Source organism: Dendronephthya gigantea, unplaced genomic scaffold, assembly GCF_004324835.1.
Source record: "Dendronephthya gigantea isolate DGI-Jeju-01 unplaced genomic scaffold, DenGig_1.0 000001F, whole genome shotgun sequence".
Lineage (NCBI taxonomy): Eukaryota > Metazoa > Cnidaria > Anthozoa > Malacalcyonacea > Nephtheidae > Dendronephthya > Dendronephthya gigantea.
Window position 1 is genome coordinate 5,819,364 of NW_021163011.1, and position 17,475 is coordinate 5,836,838.

Here is a 17,475-nt window from a genome sequence, read left to right on the forward strand (position 1 = left end):
TGCTCTTGAAGAAGATTCCAGTTGATGGCGCTGCTCTTTAGATATTTGAAATTGTTGAAATCGTGATTTCTTGAGGCCTTGGGAGGGAATTAGCTACGAGTGTTTTTGGTCGTGAAGTGCTCGAGATTAAAATTTTGAGTTTGGGACTCGAAATTGAGGTAGGAATTTGTTACTAATAAAATCACATTTATCGGTTTTGATCATCCAAAAAAGAGTTCTATATATTTTAATTATAGTAGGCAGTTTTGAAGATAAAGTTTTCGGATCTGGGCCCGTCAAAAGTTGGAACCATGCATGCATTGGAAAACAATTTCAAAATCTAAACCAATTTATGTCATCAGTCGAAATCATCACCATTGGGAAAATGTTGCAAATTAAAAGTTGCAAAAATAGAGCACCGTCATTGAAATAATCCATTTGACGTGCAAGCCGTCCATGCATCACTAAGTGTCGTCGAAAATTCTTGGAAAAAAATTTTTTATTCATTTTGTCTTCCATGACAGACACGAATATACATCGTGAGCCGAATTAGGAATGTTGTGAAAGTTATTTTAACCACCATGGCACCAATATTGGTATTATAATTTGTTTATATAACATGATATCATTCATATCCATAAGATGATCAGATCATATTATAGCAGGGCAGGGGAATATAACAATTGACATACAACGATACATGATACGGCTGTGTTGCTTTTATTCATGATCTTGCATGCACCGAAAATGTTTTAGGATATGAATATACGGCACACGAGGAAAAACATAAACGCGATATTATTTACAAATAACAAATTAAAACAGGTGTAGAAAATTAGAAGTCAGAATGAAGAACTGAAGAGATAAAGCAGAAAAAACAGAACAGAAAGGCAAATGAGTAGGAAAGGTTTTTGAAGAGAAAGTGTTTTTGTCTATTTTAGACAGTTGTTATACCACATTTGATGCTAAGTTTTGTTGCGACAAATACTCATAATAACGGCATATACACATAATAACATATAGGGTTAGGAGGTTATCCTTAATCTTCACTGACACAGAAATCGGTTGTAGCTACTTGTTGCCAAATTCGGAATGATCTGATTTTCGCGCAAGACATCCAATTTTTAAGATTTCCGCTACATACGATTTTCTCAGTAGCTATAAATCAGATAAAATGTTCATCTAAATATATGCATGAGAGCAAATTATCCATCCAGCTTTCAACGCACGTCAAAAAGCCTATGAATGTTGCAATCACAGTAGATAAAGTACTATTAATGAAAAATACATTTATATTAGGAGGTATTAAAATACTATAGAAAAAAGGTGACGTACATATACAATCCATCACAGTTCAGTAATCTAATTGCCATTCCTGTAGTATGCATGCCATGTCATCTACATCTATACTAATCCCATATCGACCTTGGCTGACTTTGGAGTGAGAAATTGAAAGAAAGAGTTGAAGACTGTTTTTATATAATAATAAACACTGGTATGAACTGGTGAACAAGTCAGTCTACTGCAGTACATTTTTCACCAAAAACATGTGTTTTTACGATACGTTTTAACGGCTTAATCGCTTCAAGTTCAAGTATTCAAAATTCTAATCCATGCATGCACATGCCATACAGCAGATGATTTACGACAAACTACAGTCGGAAAATCTTGAGCTTGTCACTTTCCTTGATGACACCGTGCTTGCTGCTTCGTGGTCGTGCTCACTGATCTTTGATAAAAAGTAGGTTGAATGTTAAACGTTTTGCACTGTCTTTAATTGTATTATATATAATTGTAATTTGTAGACCAGACCATCGCTGTGGTTTTACTAATTATAGCGAGGAATGATATCAGATATGATGCTAGCCGTTGAAAATTGCCTTTTCTCGGCGCCAAACCGCTTGTAGATTTTTGGATGAAGACCAAATAGCACTGAAGATATTTCCTTTATAGATTTTTGTTTTTAAGGTGGTGCTGTACGTATAGCATCTAGATGGTTCTTACAGTAAAACTTGTTTATACATGGGGCGGCATGCGTGGGCCCTTAAATTCGCACAGTGGAGTAAAAACCCTGTTAAAGATCATAGAGCTTTGTGTTAAACTAAGAGTTAGGTATCCATATTAGGAGATATCAAGTAAATCATGGTCTGTAAAAGCAAAAAAAAGGAAGAACATCTTGAAGGATTTCCAAACAAGGGTATTATATAACAATGACAATTTGGGTTATACATGCACGTAATCAGTGTACCCTGAGGGACGAATATTTAGAGCTGATTAAAAAGCATAAAATTTTGATTTTTGTGCGTTTGACCTCTTTTCACTGTAAGCTAACCGGGGTCCAAATTCGTTTAAAAGTTTAATAATGTATTACTTACAAGTCAAATCAGGGGCGCCGGAACCACGGGGGCAGCGGGGGTAGCTGCCCTTCGCTTACGAGGTCGACCGGGGGCAGCCCTGTTCCCTTTCCTACCTTGTAATATAAAGTATTATACATGATACATTTCAAACAATAATGGTGCCTATACTCTTCGCATTAAAACGAACCGGTAATATTATTCTATTGAAATATGCGTTCTCCTGTGGATTTGCAGTTTCGCATGTACTTGTAAATTTAAGTTTCCTATTCGTGTTGTTACCAAGGTGCCCTTTTCTAAAACTCTGCCCCCGCCGTCCTGAACTGCTTCCGGCGCCCCTGCGTCAAATCTATGCATGCTGAAGCTGCTCTGGTCGTCATTCCACTTTGCATAACGAAAAATCAGTTCGCGCAAACTGTAAAAAAAAATTTGACCCCTAAAGGTGTGTAGGGAGTGTTCATAATATCGTTTGTGCCAAATTTCAGTTTCTGTTATTGTTAATTTCCCTTTTATATGGGCTTGGCGGGAGAAATTCATATGCCTGATAGGCTTATATTGCTTAAATCAGTTCTGGCAAGTTGCTGTTCGCAACTTTTCGGTTACAAATTAGGTATAATTGCTCGTCGAGCCTTAATATTTATACCTGAAGGCTGGGAATAGGTAATACGGCCATTTTCACACGCAATATTTTAATATATACATCGTATTGTCTGTAACCAGTACAGTTCGAGATATAGTCATACATTGCTTAATTATCAAAATCTGTCGCTGCTCTTTGAAAGACTTCGTCTAAAGGTCTACGACAAAGGACTATATATGTTGTCACTTGGTTAGTAGAAATATTTATATTTTATGAAATATCACTCATCATTCATTCAATAGGCAGATTTTATAATTAATATTCACTTCTATTCATTTAGTGGTTTCTATTTAAAATTCCAGCTTCTATCATGTAGGTTAAGAGCAAGCGTTTACTGTAAAGTAATGAGCTGACGATACATAACGATACCGGTTTTTTATTTCATTCACTGACGCGAGTACGAGTTCAAGTTTGTGCTTTGACAAGTTACGGCGTTGTAAAGACGTGTTATGCCAAAACAGGACAGTAAGAAGTTCTTAGTATATAGCTGATATGGTAACCTGGTATAACCGAAGACTATTTAGTTAAATCTGAGGCTTCCCTTTTTTTTTAGACTAATCTTATCTGCATGTATGTGCGTTCTCATACTTTTGGCAAATATATTGTCGAATGATTAAACTTAATTGCTATTAAACTTGTAGGCTGCAGCCTGAAATTTTATAAGACGATTTGTCTTTGATGAAACAAATATAAATCGATATATTGTTTTCAAAAAGTATTCGGTAGTTTAAGTTTATGCATGACCTCCATGACAACACGCTGGCGTAGTTTTGATATAATCTTCAGTAAACCTCCTCGTGAAACTCTCACGCGCAGAATGAACAAAGTTTATGATACCGAAATTTGAAATTCGAATAGACCGTTGCGAATCGCGATGTTGCGCTAGGCCCTGGACAACCATATAGATTGACAAAACTGAATTGTTCTTCAGTCCTATACATACGCATTTTTGTGTTGGTGAAAAGATCTTAGACAAATCCCTCCTTCCCACACCCCTCGGCGGCGTTGGAATATCACCCAATATCGGCATAAATGTTTCCTCAGGCCGTGTTAACATATAGCCATGTTAGACGAGATTATTATTAAACAAAGCGTAAAATTATTCTGAGGTATTGAAATTAGTCTTCATGATCCAAATTTCAGTTGTAGAGATGACGACGCCATTGCTATATATGTTGTGCAGTCATTTCAATACCTCAAAATCTTTCGCGCTCTGTTTAATCTTGGCAATTAAGCGAGGATATATGTTAGATGGCCCAGGGTCTGTTCCAAGATGATGATAACACCATCCGTCAAACATACTCTCCACCGGAGTCCGGAGACTTTCTTTTGTTCCGTCAGTTCCGATAATTATATACAATCAATGCGACGCGGAGGTGAGGCCTCAAGGTGTCGCGCGAGATGTTCATAATTTACTCCTGCCGAAATCATCAATCAGTCTAATTTCAACTGTTAGAACTCTAGAAATTGTAATTTAAATTTATTAAAATGCAATTTAGCGCACAGTACACTTGGATATTTGCAGACAATATGCATCTAATGTTTCCAAACAGCGCAAGGGGTTTTATATATTTGCATGTGTGCATGTATATATTATTTTAAGCAGTTCTGATTCTTTTCCCCGGATTATCGGTTACGATTTATGATGTTCAAGTCAAGAATCCTGAAATTTACTTTTTGCGATAAGATATATACTGATAGCAATAGGAGTGATCTATTATTGATGGAAATAATGAGCCATTTCACTTATTACATGATTTTTTACGTCCTTCCGGTGTGCTTAGATAATTGGAATTACTTGAGACCGTCTTGCGGTTGCCTCCTGCGGGATATATATAACCCCGCGCATTTACACAAATAATTAAGTTTGTTTACTCAACAGCACTGAGACTATATCGATTATTTGGTCCGTCTCCATTTCTCAGGTACCTGTAAATTGGGAAAGATGAACCTTGGTTTGATTCTACGCATGTTGCCTGTTCTCTTCCTGGGAAACTTTGCGTCATGCAGAAGAGTTCAAGAAGACAACAGCAGCCAGTATCCAACGGTATGTACATATACAACTAGAATTGAATATATTTTTATACAGCAAGAAATATACAGTAAAGAGTTTAGCGAATTAATATATAACAATGTAAATGTGACTGGGTTTGTATAAACATGACGATGTTGGTGGGGTTTTGTCAAGCCTTTCATGCAAACATTGCTCGATTGTTCCATTCACTAGAGGTAATCATATCAGAAATCAAGAAACAATACATTGACCTTATTCAGTTGTAATTACAACCCGTTGTGTTTGGTCCGTTTGTTCCCTGTTTTAATTGGGATATATGTTTGTTATGCTGAAGGTTTGTGCGACTTCGACCACGGCGAGTCAATATTAATGCATATTTCAACTAGGGTAAACTATCCCGAGGCTCATTTTGTTGAACGCATTCTGGATCGTAATATTTGTGTGCTGTTTGATCTCGAGAGCTGGACTCTGGATACTGAGTATTAATTAGCAGCAGATTTTTGCAAATCACTGAGACACACTAAGTTACGCAGCAATTCTGTCCAGTTAGCTCTCTTGCATGCAAGACAAATGCAGTACTATACATTTCCGTGAAAATCACCAACGATTTACTGATTTAGGAGGCTAGTTTCCAAAAGTGGAATTAGTCTTTTTAACCAATTTTGGTCACGGTTCTCTTTGAAGGTTTCAGTGTGAAAATCACTCAAGACAGGTGGTGTATAAGTGCATAAAATAAAAAAACGTGAAATATATGCAGTTCATTTTACGATCTGTCATTGAGAATTAACTGCAAAAGATGCAAAATCAGTAGAGAAAAACAATATCTGACAGTTTCTCCGGTTGTATGTCATCACTAGCTCATGAGTTCTATGATAAAATTTTCGGGTCATAACCTTTTTGTCGAGCTTAATGTTGGAGAAAACAGAACATTTTAGTGGTTTTCATGAAACTCACAGACATCCAACGTTTATCCCACTTCGTTTTTTACGTTCGCATTGTTTAAATCTTATTTAGTTACCGATAATAATTCCGCAGCATGAAACAAAATGTCAAAAATCATTGACTCAAAATCAAATCAAAGGCAGGAGCCTGGCAGCCTGCCAAGCTTGCAGCACCTGGATTTTTACTGGGTTTATGTGTAATGTTCAGGATTTCTTATGTACATTGCCTTATCAATTGCTCAAGAGGAAATTTCTAGGCCTTTGCTAACGTAAAACTAATAAGGTCCATATATATATTTGACCTACTTCTTGCGCCCACAGGAATAGGTATTGGACTGGAAAGGTCACCCTTATTGACAAGGAAAGAATTATAAGAATTCACAATATAATGTAACTAAATAAATTATTGTTTTGATGCTTGCAAAGGAGGTGTGTATATATTCACCCCACAGCTTGCAGGCAACGTATTAGGCATCTGCATGTGTTGAAAAGAATGCGGTACCGCAGTGCCTATATAAACATTTCACTACTGAGCACACAAGGATATGTAATAAGGCTTATAATTAAAAGTGTGGTATCTTCATGCTCAGTTATATAAACACTTAGTAGTGCATGGGTGCAATAGACAAGATATTAATTATATACACTAATGTGCAAACAATGCAACCATGCAAATCCAAACGATAGCTCCATATGGTAAAATCAACAGTACTAGCTATATAAAAAGCCCGGAGTGATGTTTAAATGGTGCAATTTTGTACGACTGAGAAGTGCAGCTGGATACTGAGCGCATTTCAAAATAGAAAACAGACTGCTAACCTCGTGCTGTTCTTGACCTCACGTCAACAAACACGCAATGTTCAGTTCCTCCTGTAGTCTGTAGACGACACTGCATGTCAGCGAGACCGCACCAGAAGGCGCTAGATCATTGCCAAATTAACGTTCTGCGACATAGGAGGGGAAACTTCCAATCAGTCAATTACGGCCAGCCGAGTATAGGCTACGAACGAGCAAATTGTTGGCTAAACGTCGTCGCCTGAAAATTGCGTGATGACATTACTTGGTCACGCAGGCATGGTTTCTTGGATTTTAATGTAAAAAGGATCGTAGATGATCAACATTCACATTCACAAGTCCATGTGCTGACTAAGCTGAACATAACTTAGGATCGTAGCTATATACCAGGCAGGCTAGTAAAAAATAGAGAAAATGAAGCCGTAGAAGATAAGTAATTCTATATAAGATTAGTTTTGTTCAATGGAAATGATTGTATGGACAAACTATATCCATATGAATATCGAAAAACAATTCTATACAAGCCATTCTCGAAATTGTCATGGAATATTAAACAAGAGACTTAAAAACAGCAAGCAAACAACATGCATATTTGCTCTCTTACTCTTAAAATTTAATATTCGTGATCGCATTAGGGGAATTTGCATCGTGCATAGGAAATCCTATATAGAAAGCTAAGGGTCTGTAAGAAATGTTTGAGAGCTACTTAGACCTACTTGATACACATTTTTAAGTCGACTGTAAAACAAAAATACGATTTTCAATCTATCGAAGACTTTTCAACACGAAAAAGACATGCACTATAGCTTAACATTCTGAACCAATCTGGTTTTTATTTGGTCGATGACACTAACGTGACAAGATGACCGATGTTACTGAAGACTCGATAGACCCTTAATCGATATATCTCTAAATTTCACATCGGCATGAGTCCATGGGAAACTACTCGGCTGTTGTCGACAAGACGGGGAGCAGCGCATAGCGGGCTAAACCACCACCAGACTACACTACTGCCAGCTGCATGTAGACGTGCATGCTGCATGATTTTGATCGGTAATTCATTATAATTATATATTGGAATAATAAATTAATTATAATGCAAGGACATAAAACATAAATTGTAATGCCAAGACAAAATCTATATGCGCTATTCTTGTAGTGTTTAGACAAGTATGGGAACCAAACGACAATGTTCAAATGAAGATAATATAATTTGTAACTTAGGTGCGCAAGTCGTGAGCCAAAACGTCTTGTCCGCATCGGTCTTTTCTTTGATATTATCCTGTATGTCGAAACAACAAGCCCATATCCTTATTCTATCTTCTTATTGGCGTCTGTCATTCATCTAGGCCTACGTTTCGGCTCCTCATCTTTGGTCAAATGTCAAATCCCCTGTTAATTTCCTGGGAGGAATAGGATATAACACCTTGACCTTGGTTTATTTAATACCCTTAGTTTATATTTCTACATTTTCACCAGAATTAATATTCTGGTAGCAGAAAATCAACCTGTCACTATCACGAAATGATAAGAAATAATCATATCATTAAAACGATTGACGCATATCAAAAGTTTTATGTCTTGCATGCATGTCTACATTTGTACTCTCTTGAGGCTCTGCCAAGAATGCCCATGTATGGTAAAGTATATTTATCCTGTGGAAATCTCTGTCCATTCCATCATTATTCCTGTGATTGTTTTGTATTCGCTTTCGTCATGCAAAAATTGGAAAGTGACGAGCTGATAGCTGACGGGGCTTGTATTTGGATGTGATATATATGTATACGACAACGAAATAGTAGTTCTGTGTATTATAGCTAGCTCGAAGAACGTAGTTCTGAGAGTTTTTTTTAGAGATTTTTACTTTTGCGTGTTTTGCTCTTGGGTTTTTTTTGCCACTTACTAATTTTGACTTTTGGAAGCTTTTTATGAGGATTTGTGGATATTTTGGCAAACAATTCGGTGAATTTTATTTGTTGAATGCCACCAACCATTTGAACTTTTGGCAATTGATCAGACAGCGTATTTCCCTGTCTTTATGATATCTAGCCTAATATTGAAATTTCCTAACAGCTGGAAAATGTTTAAAGATTCTTTAAGAATTTTCCAGTCAAGTTGTGCGGTACTGTTTTTAGAATCATATGTCCCTCGTGCATGCCATAAAACATTACCCAAACTTTTGCCCTTGTGCCACGTTGATTTGCTTGTTCTTAATTTTCCCATCGCGCGGGCCAAGTAAAATATAGTTGCCCATTCTTTTTCTGTATTTAATATAGATTATAATGGGAAGAATCTTTCATGCCTGAGTATAATCTCGCTCACAAATTTTCATTATTAAAAACCCATTCATAACGATGTCATGAAGGTATGCCTGACTCTTTGAGAGCTTGATCACCAAAAATAACCTTTTTGTTTTAATTTTGAATATTTGACGTGAGTGAGTGACGATTTGATTACTTTTTATCATGACCGTGATTTCTTACATCTTAGTCTCACTTCATAGGAATGCATGTGCTTTTCAGTATAGCAATACGGACGTAATGACTGACGTTGGGTGTATTATTTAGTTCCTAAGTGACCTGGCAGAAAAACTGCAATGTTCCAGCCAATTTTTCCCTGATATACATTATTTTTTTTAACAATAATAATAATTAATTATAATATATTAAACATCTTCTGTGACTGTGGTTGTCAGTCGCTTTAAGGTCGGAAATTAGAACACCGAAAAGTTTTTATCGTCAATTGTCGCTTCTTTACTATACACAGCTGTTTGCCGTGTCAGATTTCTGAGAAGGATCTGGAATAACGTTAATCGTTATGTAGTGCTTTTATGGTGTCAGTTTATGCCAATCTATAACAAATATGGCAAAATTTTAGGGGTCCTCTATAAGGAGGAAGGTTCATGGCCTCCGATCGTTGCACGAACGTCGTAGTTTTTTGTGACGAGCTGTCTTCAATTAGAAGCTATTAATAACGGCAAGCCTGGCTCTGAAAACTACGCCAAGAACATCTAGTTGACAAGTTATCACAATGGATCTGGAATATGATTATTATATATTCTGATAACAACTTATAATTGTCGTAGATTGCTACAATCGCGTGGCATCTCATGAGATACGGAGCGCTAGTAGATCATTTCAAGTATCTAAATAGTATCTCAAGATATCTAAAATATTTCACGCTACCACTTTCAGTGACGTTAAAAAATTTGCATATTATGCACTATAACATTTATGTCAGATATTGGCAGCCCTTGCCTTGCAAAGTGGCTTCTAGTTTAGAGTCCTCGCATTTTCAATTGCACCTAACAGGTGACAACTAGGACAAATCACATGCAAATCATGCGGACAAATTTCTAACCAAAGCACAGTTCAGTTGGTGATTTATTGCACCCTTGTCTTATCACTAACATAAATCTGTTGTTTATTGTTCCGATTATCAAATACAGGTTATCAAATATTTTCAATACCGTCGCTAGAATGCGTTAATCTTGGTCGACTGGTTTGTTGTTTTAAGTTCACAAAAATCTCCATAATTAGCTGCAATCTTAATTCCTAAGTAATCAAATAGCCATCGTGACTGATAAATAAAAAAAGAAATAGGTTTAAGCTAAACGGTAAACAACAATCTGCAAAAGTGTGGCAAAACTATCGGAATGTTATAATTTGCTGAGACATTTTATTCATGGTGGTTTGTTTAATTTACCTTGATGTCTAGCGAATTTAGCGCAAGTAATTGCTCCGGTTTTGAAACTATATCACCTTACCTGTGGAATTTTGCTTATGAAATTGGATGTGAATATTTGAGGGATTTTAAAAAGTGATTAAAACAGTTTTATCTCTAAAAACTTTTTATCGCACATTAATGTGTTATTTTAACCTGCAATTTCCCTGTCTTCAAAGCCTTGTCCACTTGAAGATTTTCCCTGCGTGAATACTATGAACGATCTTAGAAGTGATCAGTTATTATAGGGAGGAGATGAGCAATTCGAAAAACCACATTGATATTCTCTTTTAGAATGGCCATCTTTGTAACTCGTTTTTAAAAAGAAAGTTTCATCTTTTAAGGGTCATTCATAAAGTTAATGCCGCATAAACCATAGCTTCTGTCATGACCTCGCCATCTATAGATGTGAAAAATAAATCACATATCACTTCGTTGCCTCAAAATAACCTACACTTACACTGGAATGGTCGGATAAAGATAGGATGATAACAAATGCGAATACATGCGAAACATTTAAAGAATTTTTCATTTTTTGTTTCTCTTAATAAACTCCCAACGTGTGGGCGAGTGTGCATGAGTAGATTCTTAAGCCTGTTTCTTATGGCTGGAGAGTAAAGTGCTTTGTTATTTCATTTGGATATTTTTTTTTCGTCAACAACAAAACATCGGTTCTGATAATTCGCAGACAGTCGTTGGTGGAAAATTTTGAGACAATCACTGACCATGGTCATTTCCAACGATTGGCGATATATGAGAACTATAGATCAGAGAATTTCATTCTTTTTGCTATGGATGTTCATGTTGCTATGTATGGATGTGTGCTGTGGCGCATGAGAAGAGAGAAACGTCGACCGTCGACGTCTGACCCTGACCCCAAAACGCATTGTATCTGCATAATAAGCATTACTTTCTTTCTTTAGATGTCCACTGAAATTGGCAATCAAATATCAAATACTGAAATCCCAGGTAAACGCACTAGAAAATGCTAAGCATCTGACTCTCAGTTATTTTTTAGCATGCTAGTCTAATGAGTAATGACTCTAATCCCTCTCTTCTTTTGTCAAGTTACGGACAAACCATGTCTGAGAAATCAAAAGCGTATAAGATCCTTCATATTTCCTCCCAAATTTCGTCCTTTTGTCCCAATATGCGACTCGGATGGATTTTACATTCCACTGCAATGCCACCAGGGCAGCCGTTACTGCTGGTGCGTGGACAAGCATGGTAATATGAAACCTGGTACTAGAACCAGGGGAAGGATTGATTGTGGTAAGTTTCAAACCATGCCAAAACACTTCAGCTCGACAAACCGATAATGGTGCAATTGAATTCTGTAATTCATTAGTATTTGCTAAGTTTAGGCAGGGTCGAAACCACCGCGATATACGGGCATATGAATATGTGAATATAGATCTAAATAACAAAGCACATTACTCTCACAGTTCAATTTCAACTGACTAAAGTGCTAAACATGTATGTTTTTGCAGAACATCTGCGTGGGAGTTATTAATTCAAAAATTCGGGGTACATATTCACATATTCATATGCCCCCCGAATTTTTGAATTAATAACTCCCACGCAGATGTTCTGCAAAAACATGCATGTTTAGCTCTTTAGTCAGTTTAAATTGAATGCATTTGTGAAGTTGTGGCGCTAAAATGGCCAATGATTATTCCCAACTAACGAATAATCTTTCTCTGAAAACGTTCTAACAATAGGAATGAAAGAATTAAATAAGCCCTGCGAAGCACATCGCTTACGGGCTCTTAAACACCAAGCAAACGGTCATCCCTTTGTGTTTATGCCAAAATGTGGTGCAGATGGTCATTACGCGCCAATGCAGTGTACTGCAAAGAACAGATATTGCTGGTGTGTTCATAAAGATGGAAATAAGAAAAAGGGAACCCGTACGAAGGGTCTTACGGACTGTTCAAGAAAGAAAGAACAAGGTAACACGACACGAATTTGGTTTTAGACCTGCCCACCCGCATTGAAATTTTGAGAAAACTTTTGAAATAATGAATAACTGTTAATGTCGCTAGTCGCTACACTGCATGCTCACGCCCGTTTGCATTTGTGTAAATGCAACTTAAATGTGTTGACTATACGCGTTCAATAGTTGAAAAACAACTGCATAATTTTGTTTATTTTTTGAAGACGAATCAACGGAGTTTAATAGTAAAGACGCATTTTCAGCCAATGGTGCGGCAAATGGTCCTTGCGCTCGGCAAAAGCAGCGAAGAAGGAGTTTAATTAAATTTGCAAAAGGAAAAATTTTTGATCCAAATTGTGCTGATGATGGATATTATTCAAAAAAGCAATGCCACTCTGGTTATTGTTGGTGTTCTGATCGTAACGGAAATCGTATTGCTGGATCAAAAAAGAAAGGAGACGCAGATTGTGGTAGGTATATCCATTTTATCCAAATATGGAAATATATACCATCTTGTGAGACGTCAAGGGATTGGAAGTTTGGCAATCGACTATATTTGCCTTTAGTTTAATTATAGCTTAATTATTGGTTGCTCTCCCTCGAATCATGATGCAATATATTTAACAATTATACCACTCGTTCTCGTCTAATGCTTCATGTCTGTTTTACCATTGTGTATATACCATGATATCAGGCCTGACTAAATAGCACGAATCCTATATTGTTACTTCTTTTACGAAGAATCCCATTCGTCTTCTGGTCCAACAAGACCTCCAAGTAATCGCTGTCACATCGCACGTCGTAAAGCATTAACTTTACCTCTGAACACGAAACAGTTCGTACCGTTGTGCTCATCCGATGGTTCGTACGCCCCATTACAATGCGACACCTATCAGGGATACTGTTGGTGTTCAGATAAGTGGGGAAAGGAAGTAGATAATACAAGAACCAGAAGGACCCCAAAATGTCGTAAGTAATTTCAAGTTGATCGTCTTAATTGTCTGACTTCATAAAAACCCTAATTATACCTCAAAGGATCATGTAAACAACTACTAAGTCCAAATGCTCAATAACTATGTCTCTAGCGTTGTGACTTTGCTGGAAATGTAAACATCAAAATTCTACCATTTTTGCAGTAACAAATGGTTTCACAGAGCATAAGAAGAAACCTTGCTATGACCTGAAGAAGTACATGAGACAATTACCAGCCATTGCTAGTGTAAATATTCCAGTGTGTAAACGCAGTGGCGTCTTCAAACCATTACAGTGCAGCAGAGATAAGAAATATTGTTGGTGTGTCGAACAGGATGGCACCGAAATTAGTGGGACACTTAAGTTTGGCAAGCCAGTGTGTCGTAAGTTGCACTTGATATTAGTCCCATTCATTTTGAGAACTTCTGAACGTTACCTAGAGCACTGTGATGCGGATTCACACGGTTCTTGCTCAGCTGCAGGTTTGATTGCATGACTGCATTAGAATTTTGTATTTGTGTGAATTTGTGCATGGGAACACAATACCTCAGTAACATTACCCCAGTCACAATGCAAAACTAACTAAAAGTTCATAATTTTGAAAGAGGTTTGTTATTTGTTGCTTCGCCTAGCTGAGAGAGTAATGAACATGACATACGTTAAAGCAATGAAGGGTCCTTGCATACGACATAAGGAGAAAAGAAAGAAGCTGTATCATGTTCTGCGACGTAATTTGTTTGACCCACGATGCAATAAAGAAGGTTTTTATGATGTTAAACAATGTCATGGAAAATATTGTTGGTGCACTGATACAAATGGTAAGATGGTGAGAGGAACAAGAACAAAAGGAGAAGTTAATTGCAGTAAGTACATAAATAACCTGCGAAATAAATGATCGGAAACAATTTATTTCAAATATACGTATTATTAATAATAGATATATCATGCATATATGGTACTTATTTCTTTCGTTCTTATTAGGGAAAGATTCCAAACCCTTCGTCAAACCATGTCTTGTAAGCCGTCTAAAAGCATTGAGAATATCATTAAGTAGGAAACCGTATGTTCCTCAGTGTGAATCGGATGGGAGCTACACACCACTCCAGTGCAATGCTTATACAGGTCTTTGCTGGTGTGCAAATAAACACGGGAAGGTGATCCCTAGAACCAAAAGTAAACGAACACCAAATTGCTGTAAGTCATATTTTACAACTCTTTATTTATAACCCATGCATTACTGTACATTTCTTGATATATTTCATCGTTTCATATAGTTGCTAATGCCTTTAACACAATTCAAGATGGACCATGTCATATTCTGAAGACCTATATCTCTAAACTGCCATCCGACAACAAAGTCAGTGTTCCAAATTGTGAAAAAAATGGTTTCTTCCAGCCCGTACAGTGTAGCAAAACTAATGGTTTTTGTTGGTGTGTAATGCAAGATGGAACAGAGGTACAAGGATCGATAAGGATTGGTAAACCAGTTTGTCGTAAGTAATTCGCACACTCGCTCTTAGTTCATGCTTATTCTTTAATTCTTATATTAAAAATTGTCCGAATGGAGAGAATCTGATAATTCTGACACGTTGCAATCTTTTCTAGGGGAGAAACCATTTCCGGCAGTTCCGCGGCTTCATGGTCCATGCGATGAGCATTACGCACATGTAAGCAACATGCGGTCTGGTGAACGTAAGGACGTGTATTTACCAGTGTGTGATAACGAAGGCTATTATGCTCCACATCAGTGCAATAATGATACTACCTGGTGTTGGTGTGTAGATAAATATGGATCAACAATTGAAGGAACACGAATGCAAGGGAAAATTCCTATTTGTGGTGGGTTAAAACACACATCGATTATTTATAAAATTATAGGAAAAATGTCTTTATTCCTTATCGTTTAGCCATCTTCAGTCATCCTTAATATCCGAGTGGCGGTTGTTATATCCGTTTTTCCTTATTTCTATTTTGGAACGTATGATGATTTCACTTTTCGTTCAACCGCTTTCACCGTATTGAAATAAGACAGTCGACTTCAAAACTAGTTTGATTATATAGTAAAATAACTCTATATTATACTAATAAGTCGATCATGATATAAAAACCTACAATTTCTGATAAAACTATATTCATTTTGAATTTAGACGAAAATATTTTAAAGCCATGTGTTGCTTTCAAAAAGAAAGGAAACAAAGCCATCAACTCAGATGTGAATGCTGTCTATGATGCAGTCTGCACTAACGAAGGGCATTTCGCACCACTTCAGTGTAATAAGAATAGCGGTTACTGTTGGTGCGTGGACGAAATGGGACGTGCATTGGCGGGAACAACTATTTATCAGCGACCATATTGTGGTAAGACCCTTATGGTAACTGAACTCTTTAAATTGTGCCGAAAAATAGCGAGTTTTGTATGGACCAAACTTATTTAGAAATACTTTGAACAATTAGCCTCATTTAAGCCGCGACTCATCTTCAAAAGTACAAGTGTTCAACGCATTTACCTAAGTACCTAACTGTTCTTATTTCGTAAGAATAGCTTCATTATTTGCATTTCAGGGAGAGAGCGAAGAGAATGTGAGATTGAAAGGAGAAAACTTCTCTCAGAAGATCAGCCAGCTAGTGTTCCGCCATCTTGTGATTTTCACGGGTATTATTCCCGTATGCAATGTGATCCTTCCACCCAAGAGTGTTGGTGTTCAGATAGATACGGAAAAGAAACTAATGGAACAAGAATAAATGGAATAGCTAATTGCGGTAGAATTTAAAGATTTCGTAATACCTAAAGAATAATGTGGCACAATAACGTGACACGACTGGGCCTTATATGACATTTTCTCATCATGTTGACATACCGTGAAGATAGGCGGTTTTTCATTCTCACCCACTCATACGCCTATCTACGTCCTATTTGCTACACCTCTTTACCAGCCCTGCCTTACCTCCATGCATGCATCTTCTTTCTCACCATGGCAAAGATCATGTGCGATTTTTACATCTAGGAATAGTTGGTATGCTTTCAAAAGTAGATAATAATTTACGGCCCTTTGCATATCTTTCAGGCCATTTACCAAGACCATGTGACGAACATCTATCATCAGTTCTGAACTATGACAATCTATTTGGCGTCTTTATTCCTCGGTGTGATTCTCAAGGATATTATAACAAAATTCAATGCCACGAGAAAAGTAACGTTTGTTGGTGTTCAAACAAGCTTGGAGTTGAAATTCCAGGGACAAAAAGAAGAGGGCAACCAAATTGCATTGTTTAAATAGAAATTATATAGTGATTTTGTAGCTGTAGTTTGCTGTCTAAATGATCTGTCTGACAGGGACTTGATATTTGTCATTTGCAGGGTCTGTCTGCCAGGGATGTGATATTTGCTGGACTGATATTTACCAAAAAAGCCAGAACACTCTATAAAAAGACAAATCTTCTTGATTGCTCAAAGAGCTATTATTACGCCAGTGCATTTATTGTTGTATATTCTGAGGAGTGCATATAAAAGCATTAAAAGCTTCGATAACCACCTTATTTCGTGAAACATCACTGAAAAATAAAAACAGAAAATTTAAAACATTTCCAAAACATTTTGTGTTTCCTTAGTCAGTGGCGTTGAGTATTTGTAGTTTCTTTTCGGTCACCTCTTAGCCTCAGGGACTTCTTTTAATTTGGGGGGGATTTCTTTCTTTTCATTTCTAAAATCTCGCTTTTTCAACTTTTTATTGGAGTACAGATATTGTATTTTAGTGCCCTTTAGGGTCCCTATTTTCAACTCTGCGTCTCTGCATCAAAAGTTATAAACTTGTTGGGGGCAAGGGCGTATGCGGTATGCCTGTCGATTCTGCCAGTGTTTGGTCTTGTTTTTTTCACCTGAGTTTAATTTTTCTATTCCGTAGTTCATCAAACATACCACAGCCTTTTTAAGAAGAAAGCTTTGGTTCATGTCGACCGGTCATGTAAAAGCACTAAGCGCGCGGGAGTGCCAGGGGAGGTTGCGAAGTCCAAGCATTCCCGCAACCCGAGTACTTCAAAAAGCCTGGATGAGGCTGGCTGCGACAGGTTACGCATCCTATTGAATTCCGTGATCCAATCAATGGATCAAATTGGACCCAATAG

The 17,475-nt window shown here is 37.1% G+C and overlaps 1 protein-coding gene across 3 annotated transcripts; it reads left to right on the top strand.

Moving 5' to 3' along the window:
- The first annotated feature begins 1,616 nt into the window (after nt 1-1,616).
- LOC114529597 (thyroglobulin-like) lies at nt 1,617-16,920 on the top strand. Of its 3 annotated transcripts, XM_028551424.1 has the most exons (16): nt 3,123-3,162; nt 3,254-3,285; nt 4,899-5,020; nt 11,370-11,415; nt 11,515-11,718; nt 12,168-12,398; nt 12,607-12,852; nt 13,124-13,351; nt 13,519-13,737; nt 13,987-14,217; nt 14,336-14,548; nt 14,629-14,847; nt 14,960-15,193; nt 15,502-15,711; nt 15,916-16,113; nt 16,419-16,920. In XM_028551424.1, the coding sequence occupies exons 3-16, from the start codon at nt 4,919-4,921 to the stop codon at nt 16,625-16,627; spliced, it is 2,790 nt and encodes a 929-aa protein (XP_028407225.1). In that variant the 5' UTR covers nt 3,123-3,162; nt 3,254-3,285; nt 4,899-4,918; the 3' UTR covers nt 16,628-16,920. The 3 variants fall into 3 exon arrangements, with proteins under 3 accessions (XP_028407224.1, XP_028407217.1, XP_028407225.1); XM_028551423.1 differs by lacking the exons at nt 3,123-3,162; nt 3,254-3,285 and adding an exon at nt 1,617-1,720; XM_028551416.1 differs by lacking the exon at nt 3,254-3,285 and having other exon boundaries at nt 3,121-3,162.
- Nucleotides 16,921-17,475: the final 555 nt, after the last annotated feature.

Excerpts from the sequence above, each read along its gene's own strand:
- LOC114529597 (XM_028551416.1), top strand. Across the intron at positions 12,399-12,606 it reads TTCAAGAAAGAAAGAACAAG|ACGAATCAACGGAGTTTAAT; the intron begins GTAACACGACAC and ends TATTTTTTGAAG. Across the intron at positions 16,114-16,418 it reads AAATGGAATAGCTAATTGCG|GCCATTTACCAAGACCATGT; the intron begins GTAGAATTTAAA and ends CATATCTTTCAG.